The 26582-nt window shown below is 50.7% G+C and overlaps 8 protein-coding genes across 8 annotated transcripts; 6 read left to right on the forward strand and 2 right to left on the reverse strand.

Moving 5' to 3' along the window:
• Positions 1-250: 250 nt before the first annotated feature.
• Positions 251-2271, forward strand: BDR25DRAFT_301335 (glycerol-3-phosphate dehydrogenase-like protein). The gene is made up of 4 exons (XM_033689551.1): positions 251-389; positions 450-698; positions 748-1868; positions 1968-2271. The coding sequence occupies exons 2-4, from the start codon at positions 640-642 to the stop codon at positions 2027-2029; spliced, it is 1242 nt and encodes a 413-aa protein (XP_033551504.1). The 5' UTR covers positions 251-389; positions 450-639; the 3' UTR covers positions 2030-2271.
• A 1204-nt stretch (positions 2272-3475) lies between these two features.
• BDR25DRAFT_214291 (MFS general substrate transporter) lies at positions 3476-5429 on the reverse strand (the record flags this gene model as incomplete). Its single annotated transcript, XM_033684787.1, has 4 exons — positions 3476-4119; positions 4173-4606; positions 4668-5043; positions 5150-5429. The coding sequence occupies 4 exons, from the start codon at positions 5427-5429 to the stop codon at positions 3476-3478; spliced, it is 1734 nt and encodes a 577-aa protein (XP_033551505.1).
• Positions 5430-7063: 1634 nt separating this feature from the next.
• Positions 7064-8431, reverse strand: BDR25DRAFT_215144 (AAA-domain-containing protein; the record flags this gene model as incomplete). Its single annotated transcript, XM_033684827.1, has 2 exons — positions 7064-7792; positions 7883-8431. Coding segments are annotated over 2 exons (1278 nt in total), but the record flags the coding sequence as incomplete, so codon positions are not given.
• A 608-nt stretch (positions 8432-9039) lies between these two features.
• Positions 9040-11868, forward strand: BDR25DRAFT_255006 (DUF221-domain-containing protein; the record flags this gene model as incomplete). The annotated part of the gene is made up of 6 exons (XM_033686333.1): positions 9040-9221; positions 9275-9439; positions 9497-10736; positions 10784-11116; positions 11166-11727; positions 11780-11868. Exons 1-6 carry the CDS (start codon positions 9093-9095, stop codon positions 11865-11867), a joined length of 2517 nt encoding a protein of 838 aa, XP_033551507.1. The 5' UTR covers positions 9040-9092.
• Positions 11869-12408: 540 nt separating this feature from the next.
• BDR25DRAFT_280115 (uncharacterized protein) lies at positions 12409-15042 on the forward strand (the record flags this gene model as incomplete). The annotated part of the gene is made up of 1 exon (XM_033687791.1): positions 12409-15042. A coding segment is annotated over one exon (2634 nt), but the record flags the coding sequence as incomplete, so codon positions are not given.
• A 968-nt stretch (positions 15043-16010) lies between these two features.
• On the forward strand, positions 16011-16766 carry BDR25DRAFT_214600 (uncharacterized protein; the record flags this gene model as incomplete). Its single annotated transcript, XM_033684802.1, has 2 exons — positions 16011-16435; positions 16484-16766. The coding sequence occupies 2 exons, from the start codon at positions 16011-16013 to the stop codon at positions 16764-16766; spliced, it is 708 nt and encodes a 235-aa protein (XP_033551509.1).
• A 703-nt stretch (positions 16767-17469) lies between these two features.
• On the forward strand, positions 17470-22333 carry BDR25DRAFT_255013 (uncharacterized protein). Its single transcript, XM_033686334.1, has 4 exons — positions 17470-17744; positions 17798-21037; positions 21087-21364; positions 21412-22333. The coding sequence occupies exons 1-4, from the start codon at positions 17493-17495 to the stop codon at positions 22121-22123; spliced, it is 4482 nt and encodes a 1493-aa protein (XP_033551510.1). The 5' UTR covers positions 17470-17492; the 3' UTR covers positions 22124-22333.
• A 1205-nt stretch (positions 22334-23538) lies between these two features.
• BDR25DRAFT_111004 (uncharacterized protein) lies at positions 23539-26556 on the forward strand. Its single transcript, XM_033683569.1, has 2 exons — positions 23539-24228; positions 24290-26556. The coding sequence occupies exons 1-2, from the start codon at positions 23767-23769 to the stop codon at positions 26366-26368; spliced, it is 2541 nt and encodes an 846-aa protein (XP_033551511.1). The 5' UTR covers positions 23539-23766; the 3' UTR covers positions 26369-26556.
• The last annotated feature ends 26 nt before the right edge of the window (positions 26557-26582 follow it).

Below are 26582 nucleotides of genomic sequence, written 5' to 3' on the forward strand. Positions count from 1 at the left end.
AACTGGACAAAAGCCTGCTCAGAATGGGGTTTGCAGTGTCGTCATCAGGCACCTCTGCTTCAGCCTCGCAGACGCCCTTCGGTCGCAGCGACAGTGCCATTGGTCAATTGTTGCTGCGTCGTTAATCAGCTGCCCGGGGGTTTCTCAAATTGGGGTACATTATCGATAAGGCCGTCCCTGGCCGGGGCCCTTGCGTATGATCGCATTTTGTCGAGGCAGATGGAAGCTCAACAATTGCTGTCCGCGTGCCCGGCCTTCTTGTCTTCTGTCGACTCTCAGCTTCCACTTGTCTTTCATCACACCTTCTCTATTCGACTTTCTAGAAAGCTCATCTCACGGAGTCGCCGCATCACAGGAAGCCGAGGCTCACGATAATCTTTCCCGGCAGGGTACGTTGCGGCTGTAAGCCTCGGTGTGGCTAGTGAGGAGCGAGTCTGACGTTCACTTAGATTTCTGAGAAAGGGACTACTTAAGGTGGCTCTCTTCAATTGTCGAAGAAGGCCATATAATTTCTTGAGGAGCTGCGGTGTTTGCCAACGCTCACGCCCCTCCGCTTCCCTCGCTACACGAACATCGTCAGACGCCACAGTCCACTTCAAATACAAATCACTTCCCAGAATACAAGATACTCGAAGAACGATGGCAACCCTAGGAGCGCAGAAGAAGCACAAGGTGACCATAGTGGGCTCCGGTAACTGGTACACACCTGTTTCCCGTCGTCTCTTCTTTTTGTTAATAGGAATCTAGGGGCACCACCATGTCCAAACTCGTCGCCGAGAACGTCAAGGCCCACCCCGATCTGTTCGAGGAAATAGTCCAGATGTGGGTGTACGAGGAGGAAGTCCCCATCCCGCAGAGCTCGAAACACTACAATCCAGAGACGGCCAATAAGACACACAAGCTTTCTGAGCTAGTCAACACGATCCACGAGAACATTAAGTACCTCCCGAACATCACGCTGCCGTCAAACGTCGTTGCAAATCCGGATGTGGTGGACTCGTGCAAGAACTCGACCATTTTGATCTTTGTGCTGCCGCATCAGTTTATCCCCAGGGTGTGTGATCAGCTGGCGGACAAGATCATGCCGTGGGCACGAGCTATCTGCTGCACAAAGGGTGTGGATGTTGGTGAGAAGGGGATTAGGCTTATGTCTGAAGCCATTGGTATGCGTCTCAACATCTACTGCGGTGCGCTGTCTGGCGCCAACATTGCCACCGAGATTGCACAGGAAAAGTACTCGGAAACGACTGTAGCATACGATCCGCCACCGATGGATTCCCGGGCACCAACCCCCAAAGGCTCGCCAGCATCCTCTCAGGTCGACCTCATCTCTCCAAGCAAAGCTATCCCTAGCGCTCGATCAGCACGGCTGAAGGCCCTACCCTCAGAGTATCCCCCTCTATCTCACGAAAATGTTCGCAAGCTCTTCCACCGCCCCTACTTCCACGTTCGCATTGTCTCCGACGTCGCGGGAGTCTCTCTCGGCGGCGCCCTTAAAAACATCGTTGCCCTCGCCGCCGGCTTCGTCGATGGTCTAGGCTGGGGCGACAACGCCAAAGCCGCCGTCATGCGCGTCGGGATCCTCGAAATGGTCGCCTTCGGCAAAGCCTTCTTCGCTGACTCGGTCCACACCTCCACCTTCACCGAAGAGAGCTGCGGTGTCGCCGATGTCGTGACGTCGTGCATGGGCGGCCGTAATTTTCGGTGCGCGAAGATGGCGATTGAGCGTGGGGAGAGTATTTTTGAGATTGAGAGGAAGGAGTTGAATGGGCAGAAGTTGCAGGGGACGAGTACGGCGTATGAGGTTAACAGCTTTTTGAAGACGCAGGGGATGGAGAAGGATTTCCCGCTTTTTACGGCGGTTTATAGTAAGCCCGCCCTATTTCTGCGTTCTCTAAGTGTGTAAATAGAAAGTTTGTTTGTTTGGATCGGATTGGATGAGGGGAAAAATTGCTAACGAGATGTAGATATCCTTGAAGGCAACGTCAAGCCCGAACAGATCCCCGATCTTATCGAACCAAAACAGTAGGTGGGCAGCTCTCTACACTCGCTGCGTTCCATTCGCTTTCCAGGCATTTCCCGTATTAGGTGGAACATGTGGGAGGTTATGGCGATAGACTCGCATGGGCTGCTCTTGGTACTGTGACGGTGGAGGAGGCGTCTGTCTGTTTGGTGGAGTGGCATCAATTGTCAGGTGTGAAGCAAATACCCGAGACATTCGGTAGGCTTGGTTCTAGAATTGGGTTAGGGATATGATAGACGAGGAATCAGTAAATCAGTCTCTCAATTTGCAATCGAGATGCACCATATATCCACAACTTGCTCCCATCCCGACTGTAACCTCACTCCAACTTCCTGATTCCATCATCTCTGTAGTTATCTATACGCGCTATCAGTCGAGCCCATGCAAATAATACCACCGCGGAGCCAAATAAAGGGCAATCAAACCTCCATCATCCGTCTATCGTCCCCGCCGTACCTTTTTGTCCGAGCCAGACTTGCTTCATTCCACACTACTGCACCTCGCACCCACATTTGCACCCGCATCCATACGACCCTCTTTCGTCCGCAGCGTGACAATCCATTGAACACGACCACGGTAAATATGGTATCCGGTTCCGGAGAAGCAGTGGGAGCGCCTTGTCTTAACAGTTCCACACTATGATCTGAGCTTCATACAATTTCTAAGGAATTGTAAAACAAAATATTAGTCGTAGTCCTCCTTGTAACTTGCCTTCTCTTGCTGTCACTCTTGTCTGCTATTATCCTTATTTTGTGTATAGATTGTTCTTAAATTTGTGGTTGATGTATGTAGCTTATATGGGATTAGAAGGCGCAGGTTTGGTCTAAGGAAAAGGGAAAGAGTTTTGCGGGCGGTAAGAGGGCATAAAGAATCTTCTGGGACAAGCAGACAGACGGAAGACATGCACTGTTGATGTATGTGTATGTTGCAAGGGAACTGAGTTATACTCTATTATCTTCCATTTGGGTAGTTTATTTAGATGCAAATATGATAGATGTGGATATCGCTACAGTGCACGCTCTATGCCCTCTGGCCCACAAAATGTCACATATCCTGGATAACTTTTAACAGAAAGAGGAGATGTTAGCATTCGTTTTCCATAGCCATTCCTTTGGCAGAATAGCCATCATGTCAAAACAGCAACAGCCACCCCTATATATACACTCACTAATCCTATCCAATCTAACCTTACAGGAATCCGAAACTTGCCCTGTCTATCTAGTAGAAGATAATAATCTCTACCGTAAAAGGAGAGAGGGAGAGGGAGGGAGTTGCTCGGAGAAACGCCACGCATGCTACGCTGAATGATGCAGATGCCAAATCACAATAACAGAGGTATAAAGGACTTATAGAGGTTAGTCCACTTATGTCAGTGGCCGGTTGGGGTATCCAAAGAATGCTATACAAATAGCCGCAGGTGGTGGACGGGTTGGGTCGGGTCGTGAGGTCCAATTAGGCAGCGGCCATCTGGATATTCTTCCCCTTCATACTCTTCCACTCAACAAAGATAGCGCCAAGAATTGACGCCACACCCGTCGCAACCGAAACGTAAAAAGTCTGGGTCAGGGTTCGGTTGTACGCTGTCAGCACGCCATGGAGGAACTGCTGGGGAATCGCGTTTTTGAGCTCCGTTGCGCCGACTGTGAGTACGAGACTAGGGTTGAGGTCGGGGACGACGGATCGCAGATTCTTGATAAGCGTGTTTGTGAAGACGTTTTGGCCGACGGATATGAAAAGGGCGCCACCAAGGGTTTGGGAGAACATCATGACGGCTGTACCAATGGCGACGTCATCGGCGGGAAGAGCGGTCTGGACAGCGATTAGGGTCTGCTGCATTCCGAAACCGACACCAGCACCGAAGATGAATTGATAGCCGATCCATCGGGGATGATTGGTATCGGTTTCGAAAGTAGTGAGGAGTCCGGCTCCAATGGCCATGAACACGGAGCTGATCAACATGAACGGAGTATAATATCCGAGAGCTGTAACGAGACCGCCAGCAAGCATGGAGATGGTGACCACTCCGAGAATAGCGGGAAGGTTCATGATTCCGGATTTAGTGGCTGAGACGCCCTTGATGGCTTGGAACCAGATAGCTGTCACGGGTTAGCATCGACAGTTGAAAGCTGGTAACAGTGCGGAGACGTACGAAGATAGTAGACAACGACAAAGAAGGCTGCTCCAACCATAGCACCGAACCAAGCACTTCCCCAAACGTTCCTGTTCTTAAAGATACGGGGCGGGACCGTGGCATTCTCTTGGCGCCAGACCTGGATGGCAACAAAAGCGATGGCGAGGACAGCAAAGATGACCAAGAGGGCAATGATGCGGCCGCTATTCCAATCATACCTGCTGCCACCCCATGTAAGTGCAAGGAGCAAGCAGACAATGCATGGAAGGAAAACTGCAGTTCCGTAGAGATCGAACTTCTCGAGCTGTTCCTTCCAGGTGGCTCCGCTCTTTTTGCCCCGGCGAGGAACATTGAAGAAAGGAATGATGAAGGCAGCTGTAACACCACCGAAAGGAAGATTGATGTAAAAGCACCAGCGCCATGTGAGATGATCGGTGAAAGCACCTCCCATGCTTAAAAAAAAAATCGTCAGTGAAGGCCTAATATATGAACGTAATATGAGAGGAAACCCACAGTGGACCGGCAACGCTAGCAATACCGTACATCCCGCCAATTAGGCCCATATAAGTCGGTCGTTGTCGTAGGGGGACGGTGTTGGCAACAATCAGGATAGCCCCAGAGAAAATGCCTGCAGCTCCAACACCCGCAATAGCGCGTCCAAGAATAAGCGCGGTGCTGTTAGGCGCTATACCGCAAATTAGGGATCCGAGTTCGAAGATTGCCAGAGCCGAGATATAGACCCATTTGATCGAGTAGAAGGTGTAGAATTTGCCGTAAATAAGCTGAGTCGCACAGGTTGTGAGAAGGTAAGAGGATCCGTACCAACCCACATCGTTGAGCGCTTTGAATTGATCAGTGATTTTAGGAATGGCAGTCGCGATGATGGTATCTGGAAGACTGTTAGAATGTCATAATTAAGTGCTCACGTTTTACATACTGTCCTAAAGTGGTAATTAGCTGATGTTCTATGCAGGTGGGTCAGCACAGGGATCTACGAACCAATGCCATACAGAAAACAGATAGGCAGAGCGCAATAGTGATAATGGCAAGTTTCCATGCCTTAGGATACTCGAAATCCTCTTCTTCTGAAGTGCTACCCTCTGGTTTATGTTCTGAAGCTTTCTCGTTTTCTGTTGCCTCTCCTTGGACTTCAGGCGACTTCTCGCGCATCGATGGGGCGGTGGATGGCATGACGCTCTCGACTGTTTCTTTTTCTTTTGAATCAAGGAACGACGGCTCTACGCTGCGAGTCGCTGTTGTCTCGGAGTCTGCCATGCTCACTGGGCGCAGAGTCTCCTTGTTCTGTTCACTCATGGCAAGAAGGTGTTTGGCGCGACCGAAGAAAAAAAGTAAGGCTGGGCGGTCGCCAAGGGTGTGATGGCGAATGGAGTACCTGAGGTGATCAGAGAAAGAGGGTGGCCAGTATATGTAGGAACGGCAAAGGAGTGTGGTGAAGAGAACGCGGAGTTAGGGTTTGGGAAGAAAAACAATCACCTGGCCGTGATTTCTTGTCCTCCAGTGGATTTAGGAGCTAGAGCAGCCTTTTGTTTGATATCGGGTTCTCGGTTTTTCGATGGCCGCAACCCGAGCTTTGCGAGTGCCCGTGTCGGATACGGAGCGCCTTACTACATTCGGTATCCTTCTCGGCAAGAATTTTCGTCCGAACAGAGCCAAGCTGAAGACAGGCTGCAGATAGGATGCAGCAAACTAGTCATGCGTCACATCAGGCTGCCTGAAGCCACAATGGCGCCTTTCGCCTCTGTGGTGACGACGAACATTCCATGGGGTGTTGATGAAGTTGAGAATTAATGTCTGATTGCGTCGCTGGATCTGCAGTCGACTGCAGCTCTAGGACACGATGTTCCAGCACAACTGAGATGCTTTGCAAAGATAAAAGGGTTAGCCATTTTGGAGTGGTCAACAATAAGCACTCTGTGCTACAATCCTTCCCATGGCGGTCCCGCCTGGGTGGACGTGCTGCAAAGCAACCAGCTGTTCCCATGGACTCGGCAACCGGATACGTCCTCTTCCCGTTTACATTAAACGTGTCCGATGGCAGACCACAGTCGAAGGTTTCTCGAATCGGGTGTCTTTTGGGCTTCCGGGGCGGTTTACTTCACTCTCTTTGGCTAGGCAGCCGACCCCTTCTTTCCCCTGCCCAGATTCCATCTCGGATTCGTCCGTAAAAGGGTTCGGGCTCCGCGGATTGCGTCTGAATGTCGGAAGACGGAGGCCTTGGCTCTCCCGATATCCCGATGGCATCAGATATGATGACTCCTTGAGCATTATTAAAACGCAGAGCCCCTTAGTTATTGTCGTGTTCAGATTAGATTAAATCAATTCTAGATGGGAAATCCATCGTGACTCAAAGGGAAATTTGAAACCCTCTTCTCTAAGCTGAGTGAATTACTATGCGCAAAGCCTTCTCCTACCACTTCTCTGTCGCTACCAGTAAGCAGTTCCGTGCCGTCTCTCAATCTCGTTTTGTAGAATGCAACTTGTCCAAGGAAGCAACTCGCCGTTTGTCGCCCGACGACACGCAAGATGGAGTGTGAGGTGAGGCAAACCATTTGATGGAACCGCGTATGTGGCTTGGCTTTTCTGTTATTCTTGGGAGCTGAACGAGGGCCTAGAACATCACCTTAGGTCGGAAGAGCAACAACTCGGGACAGCATGACTGCTTTCTCAGGTCTGATGAAGATGAGGATGAAGATGAAGAACAGCGTTTGTAAGCCTGTGTTGCACGGTTCTTGATAACTAGGAAAGGACCAGATTACGCCAAACATGCACACAGTGAATGCATATCCCATTTCGAGCCTCGATGCCAATCCCTCAATAATCCCACGTCCTCCACCCGCATCCATGCGCAAGTCAAACATACCTTGACATTTGCGAATACACCCGCCCCCTTAACCATGATGACTTGATGAAGAGCGATGCCCGTTCTGGGCACCAGAAAGTTCACCAAACAGCTCCCTTACAAGGTCACCGTCCATGGAGAAATCAGTCAAATGGTCAATATCACCCAGATCATCCTCACTCAGACCAACATCTCGCTCACCCTCCGCCATCACCGCGTCGCTGTTGTCACCGAACTTGGTCTTATGCTCCTCCTTCACAGCCCGCGCAAGGCCCACGAGAAGCTCCGCCAGCTCGCACGGCTCCTCGGTAGTGAACTCAGCCATTGCAAGCATAGGGAGACGGCGAAGTGTTCGTCCAGACAATCCTTGAGCCCCTCGTGCTATCCGCAACAGCTCACGGGCTGCCGACTTTGAACGGTGGAACGGGTGGAGATTGATCCACTCTAGATCGGGAATATATACCAATTGGCTTAGGGTGGTGTGGTGGTCCTCACCCTTTGAAGACGAAGGACTGGTTATATAAGACCCTTCGATATTGGTATTGCTTACCTTACCCGTAAGGTTGAAGCAGACTAGCTCGCTCTTTATCAATTCGTTTATCACCGAGCGAAAGATCTCGTATGTGCATTCAACGTTCGGGGCTTCGATGTAACGCTTAATCCCACACCGATCCATGAATGCTTCGTCCATGTTCTCTTCAAGATTACTAGTACAGATGAAGATAACGTGAGTGCGCTTCCGCAGTTTGTCCAACCCTTGTAGAAGCTCATTCGTTGCCTGGAAAAAGGTTAGTGGATCGAATTGCTGCTATGCCGATTGACGGAGGCCTGTATTCAGTAGGCACGGAGATAGAGCGAACCAACTTACTCGAATTGCGTCGCCACACTCGTTTGCCTGGGAAGCCTTCTCACGAGATCCCGCGAGCGTTTCCACCTCGTCTATAATAACAACCGTGAGAAGAGACTCGTCCGAGGAAATAGAGGAAATGGTTTCGAAAAGTTTACCAACAAGCTTGCTGCTTTCACCAAACCATTTACTCAGGAGGGTGTGTGAATTCACCTCAACGAGTTTTGTGGTAGAGAAGTCATGTGCCAGTCGAATGGAGAGCTTCTGTGCAAGAGCGTGGGCCAACGTCGTCTTGCCAGAACCAGGGGGTCCGTAAAGAAGAATGAGATTGTGCCAGTGTATTACGGCGGGATTGAGGTGCGGCTCCTTAGATATTTTCATCATCCGTGTGATAATGCGCAGAATGGTTTCTGGGATAGGTTCGGCATAGACTAATGATTCCCAAAGTCCATCCATGGCTTTGTGAGGCAGCTGGGTGACTGTAAATTGTGCATCATCTTCGTCCCTTGTTTGAGTGGAAGGCGTTTCCTCATCTTGGGTCTGATAGAGGGAGTAGACAGCGACATCAAGGTTGTGATCTTCTAGAATATGGAAGTTCTGCTCGTCACTGGGTCTTGAGTGGTCTGCAACCTTTAGACATCGGATGTGATTCGCACACGGAAGAGTCCCTACAAAGCATGAACGCAGTGAAAGAAAGGGTAAATGTTTATAGTGGGGGTGTAAGCAGCTGCCAGGGTTGAGGATTCAACCCACTTGTATCGAGATGTTGGCCGACTTTCAGCTGCTTGTAGCTGTCTGCAAGCCACTGGATAACTTCGCGGCGAATCTCATCGGTACGAATAAAGTGGTTGCGATTAGTGTCGTCGTTAAGTTTGACTTCAATATACAATGTTGGTTTCTTGGGAGTACCTTGCCTCTGCTTGAGAGGATCTCGCAGCATTTCGGATGAAGTGAGGAAGCTTATACAGGGCTCTGAAATAAAGGAAGGTAGCTGGTGTTAGTTCCGACCCTGGTCAGCGGTTGATGCTGCTGAGTCGTGATCGAGTGGTGATGGGGTGGGTGAACAAAGAGGCGGTGCACAGTCCATGTCTTAGTCATCGATGACATCGACACTCTTGGAACTCCGCGAAGCGAACCCGAACTTGCAACTGAGCAGCACATGATCGTTAACACAAAATATTATTTTGAGCACCCCTTCTCTTGAGGCGGCTTCCGCCACAGCTCCTCAATCATGAAGAATAACACTTCCACATGCAAGAGCGGATCGGACAATCTCTGGGGTACTAAGGAGCCCAAGAACACCTGGATTCAAATCTATCTTTCGGTTGGGCTGGGCCTATGGGCCTTCCTGACTTTCTGTGTACGTTTCTACTGGTCCTGTATGCTGTGAATACTTCTGAATCCACGCGACAGTTTCTCCGTCCGCGCTGGAAAGGTCTCTATGCCGCGCGTAAGAAACAGAGCAGCCAAGCAACCGCCCTCCCCGAGCTTCCTGACAGCTTCTTTGGTTGGATACTACCGTTATGGCGAATCACAGAAGAACAAGTGCTGGCTTCAGCTGGCCTGGATGCCTATGTAGTACGGGACGCCCTTGCGGCCACTGCCACGGTCTATAGTGCTGACTTCTGAGTTTAGTACCTCGCATTTTTCAAAATGGCCATCAAATTCCTCCTTGTCACACTGTTCTTCGCTTTGGTGGTGATCAAGCCGGTTCACGACACACATAAACCGCTTGACCGCCCAGATAACGGTAATGGGACTTCGCCCAACAATACCATGATCGCACCTCCTTCAACCCTAGAACATCTCGAGGCCCGTTCGGACTGGGTAACACCATTCTATATACCGGGGGACTTTGAATACTATACCGACTATTTATGGATGTACTTGGTATTCGCGTACTTCTTCACTGGCCTGATAATGTATTTGATCGTTTCGGAGACGAGACGGATTATCGAGGTCCGCCAAGAGTACTTGGGAGGCCAAACCACCATTACAGACCGCACCGTCAGGCTTTCAGGCATCCCCCTCGAGCTCAGATCCGAAGACAAGATAAAGGAATTCATTGAAGAGCTAGAAATCGGGAAGGTCGAGAGTGTTATACTCTGCCGAAATTGGAGAGAATTAGATGACCGCATCATACAGCGAAGTTCTGTCGTAAGAAAGCTCGAGGAAGCATGGACCGTTCATCTCGGGAAACGGAGGGCGGAGCGAAGTCTCGAGACCTTACCACTAGTGCAGCCCCACCCACCTGGACCAGAGATCGATGTTGAGGAGTCCCCGGCCGGGGAGGCCAGCCATCTCCTTAGTGATACCGAAAGAAGCCCTGATTATATCATTCCGTATTCTCAGCGACGCCCGATGGCCAAGATTTGGTATGGCCCTCTCAAGCTGCGATATAGGAACGTCGACGCCATCAATTACTACGAAGAGAAGCTGCGGAGACTGGATGACGAGATCAGAATTCTGAGGAAGAAAGACTTTGAGGCAACCCCTCTAGCATTTGTGACTTTGGATAGCGTCCCGAGCGCTCAAATGGCTATCCAAGCTGTTCTGGACTCTTCCCCGCTCCAACTATTAGCGAACAGCAGCCCATCACCTTCGGACGTCGTCTGGTCAAACACATATCTCTCACGCTCTAAAAGGATGTTCCGGGCTTGGTCTATCACTGCTTTCATCGGGCTTCTCACTGTATTCTGGACAATCTTACTTGTCCCAATTGCTGGAATTCTTAACACTTGCTCAATTCACGAAGTGTGGCCTGCCTTAGCTGATGCACTAGACGCCCACGAGGTCTTGCGATCTCTTGTTAATACGCAGCTACCGACACTAGCAACCACACTACTCAATGTCGCCGTGCCTTTCCTCTACGATTGTAGGTGACCTTCCTCTTTAGAGAAAACAAAGGCTGAACGCTCATAGGGTTATCAAACCAACAAGGCATGATATCGCAGGGTGACGTTGAACTCTCCGTGATCTCAAAGAACTTCTTCTTCACATTTTTCAACTTCTTCATCGTGTTCACTATCTTAGGGACCGCCTCAGGTTTCTTTGACATGCTGGAACGATTTGGACAACAACTCGAGAACGCTTCAAGTATCGCAAACGCCCTTGCGACGGCGCTTCGGGACCTTCTAGGCTTCTATACAAACTTTATTATCTTACAGGGGTTTGGCCTTTTCCCCTTGCGCCTTATGGAATTTGGCCCACTCACGTTGTATCCAATCAATTTGATCGGAGCTAAGACTCCTAGAGGTTTGTTGCGAGACCTTCATCCAATATTCCTACTAACTTGTAGCTCTAGACTACGCCGAATTGGTGCAGCCTCCGGTCTTCAGCTATGGTTTCTTTCTTCCTCAGACCATTTTAATTTTTATTATTTGCATGGTCTACAGCGTCCTGCGAGATTCGTGGAAAGTCTTGCTCACAGGCCTTGCTTATTTCATGATTGGTCACTTCGTTCACAAGTATCAGTTGCTTTACGCGATGGAACACCGACAACATTCAACAGGCAAGGGTTGGATGATGATGTGCGACCGCGTCATTGTAGGCACAGTGCTTTTCCAGCTTACCACCGCTGGTCAGCTAGGTTTGAGAGGGGCCTTCAAACGAGCTGTTGGAATAGCTCCGCTCGTCCTCGCGACCCTATGGTTCGGCTATGTCTACAGCCGGACATACAGGCCTTTGATGAAGTTTATCGCCTTGCGAAGTCTAAGGCGTGCTGAACATTCGGATCTTGGAAGGGCTATCCAAGAAGATGCATTTTCTGCCGAACGTGGATTCCAACGGGGCCACACCCCACGACAGACAGTGGATGAGGCGAGAGAGAGAGGCTTGCGGTTCGAAAACCCAGCTCTTGTGATGCCGTAAGTTCTCGAGCTTATTCCTTGAGCGACCAACTGACTTATGAGCCGTTAGATTGGACGATGTGTGGATTGTAAACAAGCGTGCCAGGTCCCAGAATGGGTCTGCAGCGCACAGTATAAATGGCGAGCGAGAAACCTAACCCTCGCGCCTTCTCTGGTACTATTGTTCAAAGCGCCTTCTTGCATGGCGCCTCGAGGGTGCAGTTTCTTGTATAACACTGCAGCCTCGCTTTCCTGTTTTGACTCGTTGTATACCCTGACAGGATAGAATGTACTTGTAATACCATTTATGAACCTTTTACACACCTACGTCCTAACTCCCCGCCCCTTCGTCGTCACTTTCCCAACTATTCTCTTCCAACAGCATTGATTTGAGCATCGCTCATTATTCTCAAACATTCACTCAACCACCTACGCTTCGACACGCATCATTCTTCATATCATTCCGCGCTCGAATATTGCTACCGCGAAAGGTTTGTCATTTGATCACCCGCACCTCCATTCGGAGGTGCTTCAATAACGTCTTCCCAAATCTACCTCTCTCGGGGTGTAGCCGGAACGCAGTCTGCACCAACGCTTCCTCTCCTGGATCTCAGTCTTCCTCCAGTCGCCTCGTACTTCGAATCGCCGAACGGACATACCCTTTTACTTAGTCCGCCAGCTCACAGATTCATTGAAAGAATGACTTGTACATCTGAGCCGTCAGAGCAGCCCACAAGGGAATCCCAAGACCTCCAAAGCCTCGAGACAAATGACGCGATCCGTGATACAACGCATGCGCCGTTTACAAAAGGCTCTGCAGAACCACCTAGCCCCTCTACCAAGCGTTCGGAAGTTTTACGCTACGTTTTCCCACGACCTAGGGGCGCGGCTCTAGTGCACCACCGATCCGCTCCAAGAGTCACGAAGCAAGAGCATCGCAGAAGCACTCTATCTTCAATCAAGCAGTCCAAATCACGAGTTGCTTTTCAACGAGTGATTACGAGCATTTTTCACAATAATCCTACCAGAGTCCTTCCTCACACAGCGCGTCAACGAACTGCTTCAAACGCTTCAAGTGTACGATCGCAGCCAGGCTCGGTGTATGATTCTATACCCAGCCTCGACGTTATATCACCAGGAACTTTTCTTTTCAGTGGCCCAAGCTTGAGGTCAGCACGTTCAGGCTCTTTGAGTAACTCTACCTCGCGACTCCCAAGCTTGACGGAGACGGGTAGTGAATCGCATTCTATTCGTCGTGTACGATCGGAGTCATTCTCGGTTGACAGCCTTAGCGTTTTCGACGAGAGTATACTCGAACCGTTCGTGGAAAATGGTATCACTCGCAGTTTATTTGATGTTCTCCACGGCATAAGCACTCCTTTCGAAGAATTAGAAGGACCTATCATCGAAGATCTCAATGAAGATCGCCCAGACTCTATTGGGGAGCATTTGCACTTATCCCTATCTAATGCCTCTTGCCTTAACACTAGAATACCGCTTCTCTTGGTGCCGTATCTGGATTCCTCGTCCCAAAATGCAATGAAATGGACCTGCCAGTCATGGCATATGGCATTGAGCTATTCTATCCCCCCGAAACAACCGTCTGCTCACAGCTTACCGATTGAGATATTGCAGCACATCTACAGCTATCTTGCACCGAAGGGGTTTAATGCAGCTCGCCACACTTGTCACACTTGGATGCGGGCAAGCCTGAATAAGAAATTACTTGCCACCATGCTTGGGCGAGGAGGATGGTGGAGCAGTGCAGAGTTTAATCTGAATAGAAGAAACCGCATTGCTACCTGCAGTGACTTCGCCACGCGTACGAGCGATGAGTGGTTTCTAAGTCGGCGCCTTTCACGCGAATGCTCCTTGTCGGGTGCATGGACCGGGAATGGATTGGACGCGCCAAGAGACCATAACGCAATTGTGGAGGTTTCCCAGACCGAGTTCACCGACCTGGCCAACGGATATCCTGGGTCTGAAGGACGACTTAGTTCCGGGCTGATATTTACGACAAGCATTTGCGGACGATTATTGCTTGTCGCTAGAGAGACTCTGATCTTTGTCTATGAGCTTCAGAGCGCTCACCTGAGGCCCCTGACAAGTGTTAGTTGCCCTAGACGAGTTCTCTCCATGAGCATGGATATGAGTTCGGGAAGAAACGCCATTGCAGCTTTGCTAGAGGGAAGAATGGGGATGGTTTGTGAGCTTCGGTTAGGACACGACTCCTGGGAAAACCTTTCAGAAATACCTATGGAAAGCCATGGACATCCATGCCGGAGTTCGGCACAATCTTCTATTCATACGAGTGGTGCCAGCGAGTTTGAGGTTAGCATGGATGTCGCAGACCATGGCTCCTTTGTACGTCCTTATTCTAGTCGGCGGAGTGCGGATGAACAGGAACAGACAAGTTTCAATTCTATCGACGTCCAATCCAATCATGACGCCATTTCTTTGCAAGGAACGGATGACCAAAATACATATGGGCAGAATTGGATCAATCATACATGGAATCTCAAACTTCGAGCTGCACCCATTGTGGAAGAAAATGGCATTCATGCCAATTCGACTGTTGGATGTGCTCGCTCTATTCCAATTGAGACCGGGACATCAACGTTTTACCGCCACCTTTGTTCCGAAGATGATCCACCTCGCAGTGTCTCAATTTGCCCACAACGTCGCTGCGTTGCCTTTGGATGTTCCGCGGGCATTGAGCTCCATTGGGTCGACGCACTCACTGAACAAAGTTTAAGTAGATGGTTTCCTCTCACTGCGCCTTCTGATTACTTATACTTCCTACCCCCTCGTCCAGGGTTTGAATCAGCCAAAAAGCTACGTCTGATTTCGAGCGCCGCGCATCCAGAAGATCGGCCAGCAATAAGCCGCAAGTTTTTCACTAGCCGACCAACTGTGAGCTCTTTCTGGGGTTCGTTTGGATTTGAGAACATTGGTAATCGTTCTGGCATAGCGACTTGTGACCACTACCGTGCGGTCCCTCTCAGCGATGGCCACCACGTTTTGTTCATCGACCCCCCTTCAGGCAATCTTTTCCTAGGATGTGATGCACCCCTTGGGGGCCCTACGAAACTTCTTCGCAAGATTCTCTTCATCCCTCCAGAACAGGATCAGCTACCTCGGATATACACTGCTGCAGCAGATTTGTCTTGGGGAGCCCGAGTTGCCGTTGTTTTTGGCGACAACATCGTCCTCTATAGTGTCCCACCTGACGTATTTACCTTGTCTAGATTGGAGCAGAAGGCAGAGAGTTGGGATGTGTATACTGCTCCACCATTTTCAACCGAAGGCCGCACGAGGGATCACTGGCTAAATTGGTGGGATGAACCTCACATCCCTGATAGCAGCCCTATCTGGCCAGTTGCCCTCCGAGGGACGGTTATTGGTACTCTGCATGGAATCTGTGAAATCTCCATATTCACGCACCCGGACATTACAATTTGGGGATTTGCCTTTAATGCTCAATCGACGACATGGCAGCTGCGAAACGAAGTCGAGCCAGTGAAACGATCCCGTCGCTTTATTTGTCGAAGTGGAGTGGTTCACGAAACTCATTGCGTCGACAAAGATGGAGATGTCATTATGGCTGATCATGGGGAACCAGCTTTCCCGACAGGCGGTTGTGTGAGTTTCAATGTCAACAGCTCGGTCGGTTTCGATGGCCACTCCTCACAAGTTCTTGTCAAGCGTATTCCGAAAGCTCTTCACATAGATAATGATGAGTGGGTGGAATTTATTGATTCGGGCTGCGGAGGTTGGTACGATACTGACGGAGATGTTATTATGTTTGGAACGGCGAGTGACCTACCTACCGGTTGGGAGGAGGAGCATTGTGAATATGGGGCGTAAAACATCTAGGTCCGCTAGGATTTGGGATCGGAGACGATGTTATTGGTTCCTAATGACCCTTTCTATTCTTATTGATACCCTATCCTCCATCGATACCTTGATTTAATATACTATTATCGTGCGATTGCGAACACATAACCGCTTCACATGAATTTTCTGGGATCAGAATTAACGGAGCTTCCATGAATCCATTAGGACAGGCTTACCGGTGGTCGGTGGTGTTCAGAGCTTCACTTCGTTGTCGCGAAATCACGTGTCAATATCCGCACGGACCGCTGCTAACCTCTCGTAGGAGCTTAGGGACAGTTCGGACAAGGCTTCAGTTTGGAATATTTCCACCAGCGTCAACAACGCCCTGTCTCCGCTCATTGCCTGACGGTCAAAGCATAGTGGGTGCAATGGAGGTTTCTGAGAACCCTACAACGACTGGTGGCATGGGCACTTCTGGCGTCGTCGATGATCATCTCCACCATGTTATCACGAACTTCAAGCCAGGCGACCATATCAAAACAGTTCACAACGAGAGACTGTACCAAGAGAATCAGAAGCTGCGAAACATGATACGTGAGCTTGCGGAGTACCAGCTTGCGAATCCGAAGATTGTAAATCCGACCACCCGCGCAAATATCGATCGGGAACGAGGGGTGGAGCTTGAGATCGCGAAGAAAAAGAAGTTCATCAGAGCTCAGCTCGCAGTTCTCAAGACTGCTTTCCGACAGAGTGTCATGAAGGTGCGCGACGAGAAACGGATGACGGCTGAGAGCAGGGACGTCAACGACTCCTTAGTCTTGAAGCTTCACAACCTCAAGTACGAGGCGGAATCCCTGGACAAGGAAATCTCCGCTGCGCGCAATTACGAGTGAGTATTTCTTGCGATACTGTGGCTCTGTCCTAACAATCATCGCAGCCACAAGTATGCAAAACTTCCGCTCATCCCAGTCGAAGAGTTCCTTGAGCAGTTCCCCGATCGTATGGGTGCTAGCGAGCAGGACCTTATGACCGCGCGCATCGATCACGAATACCAAGTCCGTGTCAAGCTGGAGGAACGTCGCCAAGAGAAACTTAAACAGAAGCAGCTGCTCATATCTGAGGTTAAGAAGAAGAAGGACGAACTTACTAAGCTGGACGAGATGTTGGAGAAATTCATTGAGGCAGCTGAGCCAATCCAGAAGGTGCTTGCAACTGAGTAGGCTACATCTGATGTGTTCTTGCTTTCAATCTGCAATTCATCAGGACCGGTACTTAACTTCAGCAAACAGGAGAAATAGTTCGCCCAAGGATAGCATTGTGAGCGGACCGAAACCGAAGCCGGTGCAAAAGACCGCAATGATTCAGGTGCTGACCGCGAATATTGATGCTACGGCAACAGAGCTTGATTTTAGCAAGCCCGAACTATCCATTCAGCAAGTATCACAGAAGTTGAGGAGTAAGATGGGGCTGGTGCTTCTTGATGCTATGCGCCAATATGCTGACACCGAGTCTGGCCTGGGCGCACTCAGGGTTCTGCTTTGCGACAATATTCGCCGGTATCTCTTAGCCGGACGTGACGGGGCGAAGAGGTACACTGTAGATATATCACTGTTTCACTCCGCGTCGGAATGCAGCCGAACGGGCGGTATGTCGAGTTACTTAGCTTAGATACTTAATCTTTATGATAGGTGTGAATGGAATACAGCGCCACAAACTTCTTCGCTCTTATGTCCTTTTGTATCTACGTGATCTGTCCAAGATATGCATGACTACCTTTCTGGAGGCTCCTGATTCGACAAAACACATGGAAGCACGGGATCACGTGGTTGGGGCGCTGCCTGGCCTTGGCATAGTGATAGTTTATCGAGTCGTGCCGCGCCGCCGCGCCGCGATTTGCACAATTCATCACCTCCCCCGCCTTCCCTCGTCACCATCCTTCGTTCGGCATGACTACAGTTTCGGCCACAGCTCACCTTCGGAAATGCGTCCTTAATACCGCTCTTGAATCTGCCGAACCACAGGAGCCGTTAGGTGCGCTTGTAGGCTTCTTAAGGAATGAACATCCAGCATCAAGCGGAACCGACGACCAACCACAGAAGCGGCGCAAACTCAACAACGGCGGCAATGCTGTGCCCCAAATCGGTGACATGGGTGATAAGGATAACAGTGTTGTTCTTGCATTGGCCGCCATAGATCTAGTAAGATACTAGTTCAATGCGAGCTTTTCTCATCTTCGGCACTGACTCGATAGGACTTCTCCCACCTTGTCGAGGACCAGACGAGGCACTGCTCCCGGATTTCGGACGAGCTACAAATACCTTTACAAGTTTCTCTAGAGTCATTCTCTAGAGACTCTTTGGATAATTTTCACTTGTCGCTCTGGGACCACCGCTCACCATCAGCTGGAATAGAATTAGACTTTGCTACTCCTTCCTCCTCCATCGACACCTTGGACAGTTTGGAAATGCTGCTCGAGGCGGCGGCAACATTGAGATCCACAGTGAATGGACAAAAGCGTTTGAATAGAGCTGGTGCTAGCTTCTGCCGCTGCCTCATCAGGCCCTCAGCCCAGAATATCGGAGCATTTATCATTGAGGTCGAGATACGATGGGTATGTGGGCTGTCGGTGGTGGAGAATCTTGGAGCGAATACTCAGCTCGGTCGTCGGGATTTTGGATTGCTCACAAGGTATTTCCCAGACCAATCTGGCCTGGCCAGCTCACCTTGGTCGCTCTCCGATTTCTATGACTCTGTCCATGTACCGCCAAATCACATTAAAATTTCACCGGAAATTCAGCCGAGCCTATCGGAAACAACGCTATACCCCTTCCAACAGAGAGCTGTAGACTGGCTGTTACAGCGCGAGGGTGTTTCCTTTTCGGAGACAGGCAAGCTCGGTTCTGCGCGCACACCAACGGACTCCACCCCAATATCCTTTAGGCTTGTACATGATGCAACGGGAAAGCCTTGTTATGTTAGTCACCTTCGCGGTCTAGTAGTCACAAATCCAAGCGCCGTCAGAGATGCCTCGCACACGCTCCGAGGTGGAATATTGGCAGAAGAAATGGGGTTGGGCAAAACCGTTGAACTAATCGCGCTTATATGCTACCATAAACGAAAGATATCCGAAAACACAGTCTTCGACGTTTATACTGGAGCTCACGTTAAACCTTCTGCGGCCACTTTGATTATCACTCCGCCCTCTATTCTCGAGCAATGGAAGAATGAGATCAACAGCCACGCTCCTGAACTTAGGGTTTTTCACTATCATGGTATACCATCACAGAGCGCATCCCAAAAAGCCCACGATGCCGCGACCGTGGAGAATCTCTTAAAATATGACATTGTCCTGACCACGTACCATGTTCTGTCCCGAGAAATCCACTACGCGAAACCAACTCCTGACCGCCAATTCAGGCACGGGAAGCAGTATCAGCCACGTAAGAGCCCTCTTGTGCAGGTTTCTTGGTGGCGGGTATGTCTCGATGAAGCACAAATGGTGGAGAGTGGAGTTAGCCAGGCTGCGACTGTGGCACGTATCATTCCTCGATGCAATGCATGGGCCGTTTCCGGAACTCCTCTAAGGAAAGATATCCAAGACCTTCGCGGACTATTATCATTCCTTCGATACGAACCTTTTGCGGAATCTAAAGCTGTATGGGACCGCCTAGACAAGTCTACCTTCCGGACAATCTTCAACCAGATCGCCCTGCGTCATACCAAAGACAAGATCCGCGATGAGTTACGACTTCCTCCACAGAAGCGCGTGGTGATTACCGTTCCGTTCACCGCAATCGAAGAACAGAATTACGCCACAATGATTCTCCAAATGTGCGATGTTTGTGGCCTCACAGACGAAGGAGTGCCCAAGCGAGAGGGCCAGGGCGCTGAAGATCCAGTGGTAATTGAACGGATGCGTGAGTGGTTAGTGAGATTGCGTCAAACATGCCTTCACGCCAATGTAGGGAGCAGGAATAGGAGGGCTCTGGGCGCAAAGAACGGCCCTCTCCGTACTGTTGATGAAGTTCTCGAAGTCATGATTGACCAGAACGACATTGCCTTGAAAGGAGCAGCTAGAGATTGTATAAATGCTCACATCCACCTAGGCCACGTTTCTGGCAACGCGAAGGATATCGAGGAACGGAGCCAGAAGGCTCTGGGCTTCTATGAGGGTGCCCTTGAAGATGCTCGGTATTGGGTTAAGACTTGTCGTGACGAACTTGCATTAGAGAGAGAGAAAATGGGTTCGTTATCGCTGAAATCACAAGTCCCAGAGTACGCCGAAGACGACCAAAACACAGACGATGAAGAGAAAGGGGACGAAGGTCTAGGTCGCGTACCCACAATCCGGAAAACGTTGCGGTCTTTCTTGGAATTGGAGCACGCCTGCAGTTTCTTCATTGGCACAGCTTATTTCCAAATCAAATCGAACGAGAATCTCACCAAGCCTAACTCAAAGGAGTTCCATCTTAATGAGACGTTGGAAAGCGAGTGGTATGATAAAGCCAAAGCCATTCGAACAGAGTTACTTCGCGAGCCTCGCAACAGGGCACAACGCGAAATGAAGAAGATCCAATCAAGAAGGCCTTTCCATCACCTCCCTCAAATTGAGCAACTCACAGACCTTGGCGGCATTGAAAATCGACATGTTCTCAATATGCTGGATGGCATTGCAGATATCCTCAATGCACAAGCAAAGCAGCTCGAAGAATGGCGTCAAAGGGTCATTGACATTCTGTTGATTTCCTTGCTGGATGGAGACGAAGGCAAAGAGATTACCGGAGACGAGTATGAGGATTCTACAAAATTACAAGACGAGCTATATGTATACACCATGGCGCTCCGAACGCTCGTGGCTGATAGAAGCACGACTGTGAATGGCTTGCAGGATCTTCTCATCGACCATGAGCTGAAGGTAGCGGAAAACCAGGCAAAGGAGAAAAAAGGGCATGCTCCAGAGCTCGTGCTTGAGATAGTCAAAGCCCGAGAAAAGCTTAAACCAACCGAAAAGGATGGTTCGCTGAAAGGAGCGGTGTCTGCAACACGGTCTCTGATCACTTCTCTCCAATGGCGGGCGGACGAAGGGGACGCTCGCGCAAACGTCGAATTGGCCATTGCCCAGAAATACTTCTCACAGATACAAGGGATTGCTGCTCAAGAAACCAAAGCTCTTTCGATATTAGAAAAGGAGACAGATCTATTCCGCACAGCAATGAACCATCGATTAGAATACTACCGCCAGCTCCAGCATATCTCTGATAGTGTCGCTCCTTGGAGAGAAGAGCTCGACGTGACTTTGGATGGCCGGAGGTTTAATTACTATAGAAGGAGCATGGATTGTGGGAAGCAACGCGTTAGCGGGCTCAAGACAAAGCAAACATATTTAGCTAATTTGCGTCGCGAAAACCAGCATCAGCAAAACACCTCACACGAATGTATTATTTGCAAGGACGACTTTGAAATAGGAGTTCTTACGGTTTGTGGTCACAAAGTAGGCGGCTCAGAAACCCCTTTAACTTCAACCCACTGACTTTAACTAGTACTGCAAAGAGTGTATCAACCTGTGGTGGCACCAACACCGCAATTGTCCCATGTGTAAGAAACAACTCCATACGGCCGACTTCCATGAAATTACATTCAAACCAAGCGAAATGAGAGCACAAGAGGAGAGTCACGAGCAGGACAGTCCACCACAACCTTCCACTCCACAATCCTCGCATGCGTCGATTTACTCCGGCATCAGTAACTGTATTATGAAGCAGATCAAGTCCATTGAGCTTGATGGATCCTACGGGACCAAAATTGATATGATTGCAAGGTACGGGTGCATCCCTAGGTTAGTTAATGATGACTCATGCATGATAGGCACCTGCTATGGATTCGCCACAATGACCCTGGGGCCAAGGCCATCATCTTTTCGCAATTCGGGGATTTCCTTGAAGTGCTTCGGGAAGCCCTTAAGAAGTGGAAAATTGGCTCAAGCAGCATCCACGATAAGAACGGCATTCACAAATTCAGGATTGATCCCGCGGCTGAATGCTTCTTGCTGGATGCAAAATCCGACTCGTCGGGCCTCAATCTGGTCAACGCCACTTATGTATTTCTGTGTGAGCCTCTCATCAACCCAGCTATTGAGCTGCAGGCCATTGCACGGGTCCATAGAATTGGCCAGCAACGCGCAACCACGGTCTTCATGTACTTGATCGGTGACACGGTCGAAGAGGCTATTTATGACATATCGGTGTCTCGTCGTCTTGAGCACATGGGAAGGGGAAATAATGGTTGGTCAGACTCCAGGTCGGGGACAGCAACGCCTGCAGTGCAGGAGAATGCGCTTGATGCAGCTAACTCGATGGAGATGCAGTCTGCGCCTCTCAAGAAGCTTTTGCGCAAGAAAGGTGACGGAGAAGTGGTGCAAGTGGATGATTTGTGGGGTTGTCTATTCGGAAAGCCGCGGAAGCAGCAACGATCAGTAGTGCTGGAGGGAGAGGTGGGTCGTCATCTGCGTGCGGAGGCAGCTGAGCAGAGAATAGCTCAGGCAGCAGGGGAGCAGAGGGGCGGAGCCGGGTCCCGTTGATTGGGTGTAAGATGTGACAGTGAATACGTCCAGCCGTGTGGGCAATACCGAGAAAAGGAGCTTGGAGAGGGAATATAGGCATGGTCCTTCTAGGAGGCGCAAGGGGCGGCGGCTATAGGCTGGCAGATATACCCGGGATGAATCTAGGGGATCTTCACTTTCAACATGTTTCTCTGATTCCGGAACAGTCCAGCACTGCAGAGCAGACGGAACCTGGATAGTAGTTGTTATTGGCTCATGACAATTGGTGAGGCATGTGGTGTCATGTTCACGCGCAAAAACAAGCATTGACAAGCCTTCTGAAGCCAAGGACCCAAGACCAGGGACCGTGACCGGGGCCAGGACTCTGGCGGAGCTTGTTTCGTTGGCCTGGCGCCGCAATCCATCCGTGGTCGAGATAGTTCCAAGGTTGGAGATGTCTGAGCTGCTGCCGCGCCCACATTTCTCGACCGAGGACGACTTGGGTGTCAACTGTCGAAGAGCGTCAACGAACAAGCTTTGCGGGATACGATATGGGATTCATGCTCGGCGTGCGTTGCAGCAGCACTGCGCTTCTTGTTTCGAAGGTCCGTCCTGAGGGGGACTGGAAAGTTTGCGGAGACATGGGGGGGGGCGCTAGAAGACCCACAGATGCTGCTTCTGAGGGAGACAGGCTCTCGCGCGACAAGGCCCAAGCAAGCTGATGGCTGCTGTCTCTCTCCCCCCCCATCGAACTCGCCGTCCACCGCCCTCGCTCTGCTGTGCACTTTTCAAATCCGCCAGCCTCAAACGCCTCCAGCGCCTCCTACCCGGCCGGAGACGCTGGACATCTCATCACAAGCAATCTTTTCAACGTTGCCGTGATTGCGGCCGGCGAGACAACAAACTCCTTTGCAACTTCAACGCCGCCAAGTCGACCAAGCCAAGAGAAGCCCGACGATCGGCTCCTCTGGGCAGCCCTGTCCCTTGACGCCCGCCAGTGAGTCCACAATGCTCCGCCTGCCCTGTCTGTTGTCTGTAATTTCAAACCCTGCTGTCGTCGCCGGCCGCTGTCATGGTGTTGCGCGCCATGGGACTTTGTCTGTCCAACGCGGCCTGCCCCCCGTCTCGACCCCCCCCACATGTCAACCCAGCACAGCCACGCGACCCATCTCCATCACCGTCCAGTTGCCACAACGGCGTTTTTCATCGTCTGCAAATGCTGATCACAACTGTGGGCTTTTTAGGTGTTCGGTGTCGCTGACTTCTGTCTTGTTCTCTCGTAACACGCCCCTGGTGGATTTGGAACGCTTGCGCGGCGCCAGAGCCCACCCCTCTTAACCCACCAAACGTCGCGACCTCAACACTCAATCCGGTCGTATCGCATTTTGCTGTCGCACCGACTAATAGCCCTCTCGTATCGCGCCGTTTCCAAGACCCCTCGACCGAATCGGTGGGCAGACCCATCGCCTCCGCAACTCGCTTTAATATCGAGTCCCTCACGACCTCATCTATCCTGCTCTGCCCAGGCCTTCGCGCCCGATAGCCGCCACTTGTTCTTGGTTTTGCCCATTCGCTTTCATTTACGTGTTCCTGTCCTGGGCAGGTGTCTCCACACGTGGGGCCCAGCATTGCCAACTTATACTCGGCGCGGGTAGCCGCATGATGTGCGCGGTACCAAGAGCATGAGTTCCAGTCCGGCTCGCCCCTCGACCACCTCGTCCTCTTCGACCAGATCGCTGCTGTCCAGACTCAAGTCCCCCCTGCAATCCAAGACCCGCAACTTCGCCGACTTCTACATACAACCCGATGACCCGCACCGCCAGTACACGCCCGGGGATCTCATAACAGGAAGTGTCATTATCAAGATTCTGAAGCCGTTGAGAATAACACATCTGGTTATTTCGCTGCATGGCTATGCTCAGGTCTTCAAGAACCCGAATTCTCCAGGCGATGCATATCGGAACTACACCAGCACGGTAGGGTCGGGGAAGGGGAAGAAGAGTGGGAGCTACTTTGGTAATGGGTTCGCCTCTCTTTTCGAGGACGAGGCGGTACTTTGCGGCGAAGGGAGGTTAGGGGAAGGCGTGTATCACTTTAATTTTGAGCTGGAATTCCCCTCAAAGGGTCTACCGAGCAGTATTGATGTGAGTCGAACCTCTCTTTTACTACCCCCACACCAATAGCTCGCTGACATGGTGACTCTAGTTTGAGCGTGGGACCGTATCCTACATGTTGACGTCTACATTAACACGTCCAACTACCATTTCCCCAACGACATCATGCGACACGAAAGTCTACCTTGTGGACACCATTGACATCTCTTCCATATCGGAACCAAAACCCCGAGTAATATCATTAGAGCCAATATCAAGAAGGGCGCGTACTGCGAAAGGCGTTCGCAGACGTGCCACCATTGCCGAGACTTCCCAACAACCCGATAATTCCGAATCAACCACGCGTACTGGGCGGGTGTCAGAGCTGAATAGCGTGGAAGAAGAAAGCGACACCCCCGGAAGCCCGGCACCGAGCGATGTTAGCTTTGAAAGTCATTTGAGCAGTGGGGGAGGTTCTGGAACTGAGTACGGAATCCGTTCAGTCAATACTACTGAAAGTAGCACTCCGAACGGGAGCAGGACAACCCTGAAGGGAAAGACTATCACCGCAACCATCGATGTGCTAAAAGGCGGATTCCTACGGGGCGACCAGATACCTATACGAATAATGGTTCACCATACGAAACACGTGAGAAGTTTGAAGGGTATCATTATAACGCTATATCGACAGGCTAGGGTAGATATGCACCCCGCTTTACCTGTAGCAACAAACAGCAAGGGCGATAAGACAAAATCCGAGGATTACTACCCAAAATCGAGGACAGGGCTCGGTGGCCTATCTCTATCTTCAGCGGGATCAAGTCACCTCTTCCGAAAGGACCTGTCTCAATCCTTCGCACCACTTTTTGTTGATCCCCGGACGCTATCTGCCGAAGTCAAATGTGCTGTACGAGTCCCTGACGAGGCCTTCCCCACAATATCTAACGTTCCCGGTGCAATGATCAGCTTCAAGTATTTTGTCGAAGTAGTTGTTGATATCCAAGGCAAACTCACGGGACTGGATCGCATGTTCCCGAACGCAGGTTTGGTCAGCGTCCCAACTACATATGGTGGTGCTCCGGGTTTAGGCCGGGTCGAAGACGCCACTGGGAGCATGTTTTCCACATGGGGCGGCAACTTTGCCGACACTGACGCGATACGGCGTGAGAAAGGTGTGATCTCGTGCATCTTCGAGGTAATCATCGGCACCAAGGATAGCGAGAGAAACGGTAAACGGAAACAGCAAGCGCAGGATGCTGGGTTTGACTCGCAGCCTGGTGGTGTACACGAGATCCCTCCTAGTGGTCCCAACGATGATCAGCATCCGTCCGGCGGGACTGATCAAGAATATTATCGGTACGAGGATGGGCAGTACTATGATGGATATGGATACGATGAGGCATATCAAGGCGAATACTATGAAAATCCTGGGTATCGGGAGACGGGTGCATTACGACCTCTTTATCCCCCGCCGAAGGTAGAAAACGAAGAAGAATTGTCGGAGAAGGAGCTATTAAGACGAGCAGAGGCCCGTCTTCTGCCGTCGCAGCCACCAGATAGCTCAGGTCCCTCTTCTGTTCCGACAAACCAACAGGTTATTCTTCCATCTGCACCAATATTACCGGAAGACGACGATCCCAATCCGCCTTACTATCTGCCAGAGTCGTCGTCCTCGTCACGGCATCCTCCACCTTTCGCCGCAGGGCCCACCTCATCGTCTTCTCTCCCCTCTCCGCCTTCTTGTTTGACGCAGCCACTTAATGACGATACCCGAACAACGACATCATTGCTCACCATCAACACCAACCCCCAGCTATCTTTATCATCCCGCAACGAATTTCATGCCAAACCCCTCCCCTCCCTACCGTCAGCCCCACCAGCACCTCAGTACTTCCCTTCCGCGTCATCCTCATCGCACGTCCCGCCTACAGACGACAAACAAGAGCTACAACGCCGCAGACTAGAAATGGAGCGGAGTGCGCCACCAGATGAAGACTTTGATCAATCCCATGGCCCGCCTGCAAGACCCTCGGCGCCGCCTACTGCAGGTATGCAGAACATGACGCTTGCACCGTCGGCACCGGTGCTAGATGAAGATGATGAGGGACTTGTCGGGCCTGTGAGGAGTAGTGGAAGTGGTGAGGAGACAGGGAGGAGAGCTAGTGAGGCGTTGCCGATTTATAAACGATGAGTGACTGCATCGGTGTTAATTTTCACGGGAGTTAAGAGAAGCGCGCCCAACATAAGACGTATTTCTAAGCGGTGAGGGGGTTTCATGGCATGCTTCTTCTTCTCCTTAGGGTTTTCTTGGGTTATGACTTTTTATTGTAATTTTTGGACTTGGACTTGAGCTTGGGCTTGGGGCCGGGTTAATTGAATAGATGGTGATGGAGATGGAGATGATG

This window comes from Lindgomyces ingoldianus (genome assembly GCF_010093535.1).
Source record: "Lindgomyces ingoldianus strain ATCC 200398 unplaced genomic scaffold BDR25scaffold_6, whole genome shotgun sequence".
Classification (NCBI taxonomy): Eukaryota; Fungi; Ascomycota; class Dothideomycetes; order Pleosporales; family Lindgomycetaceae; genus Lindgomyces; species Lindgomyces ingoldianus.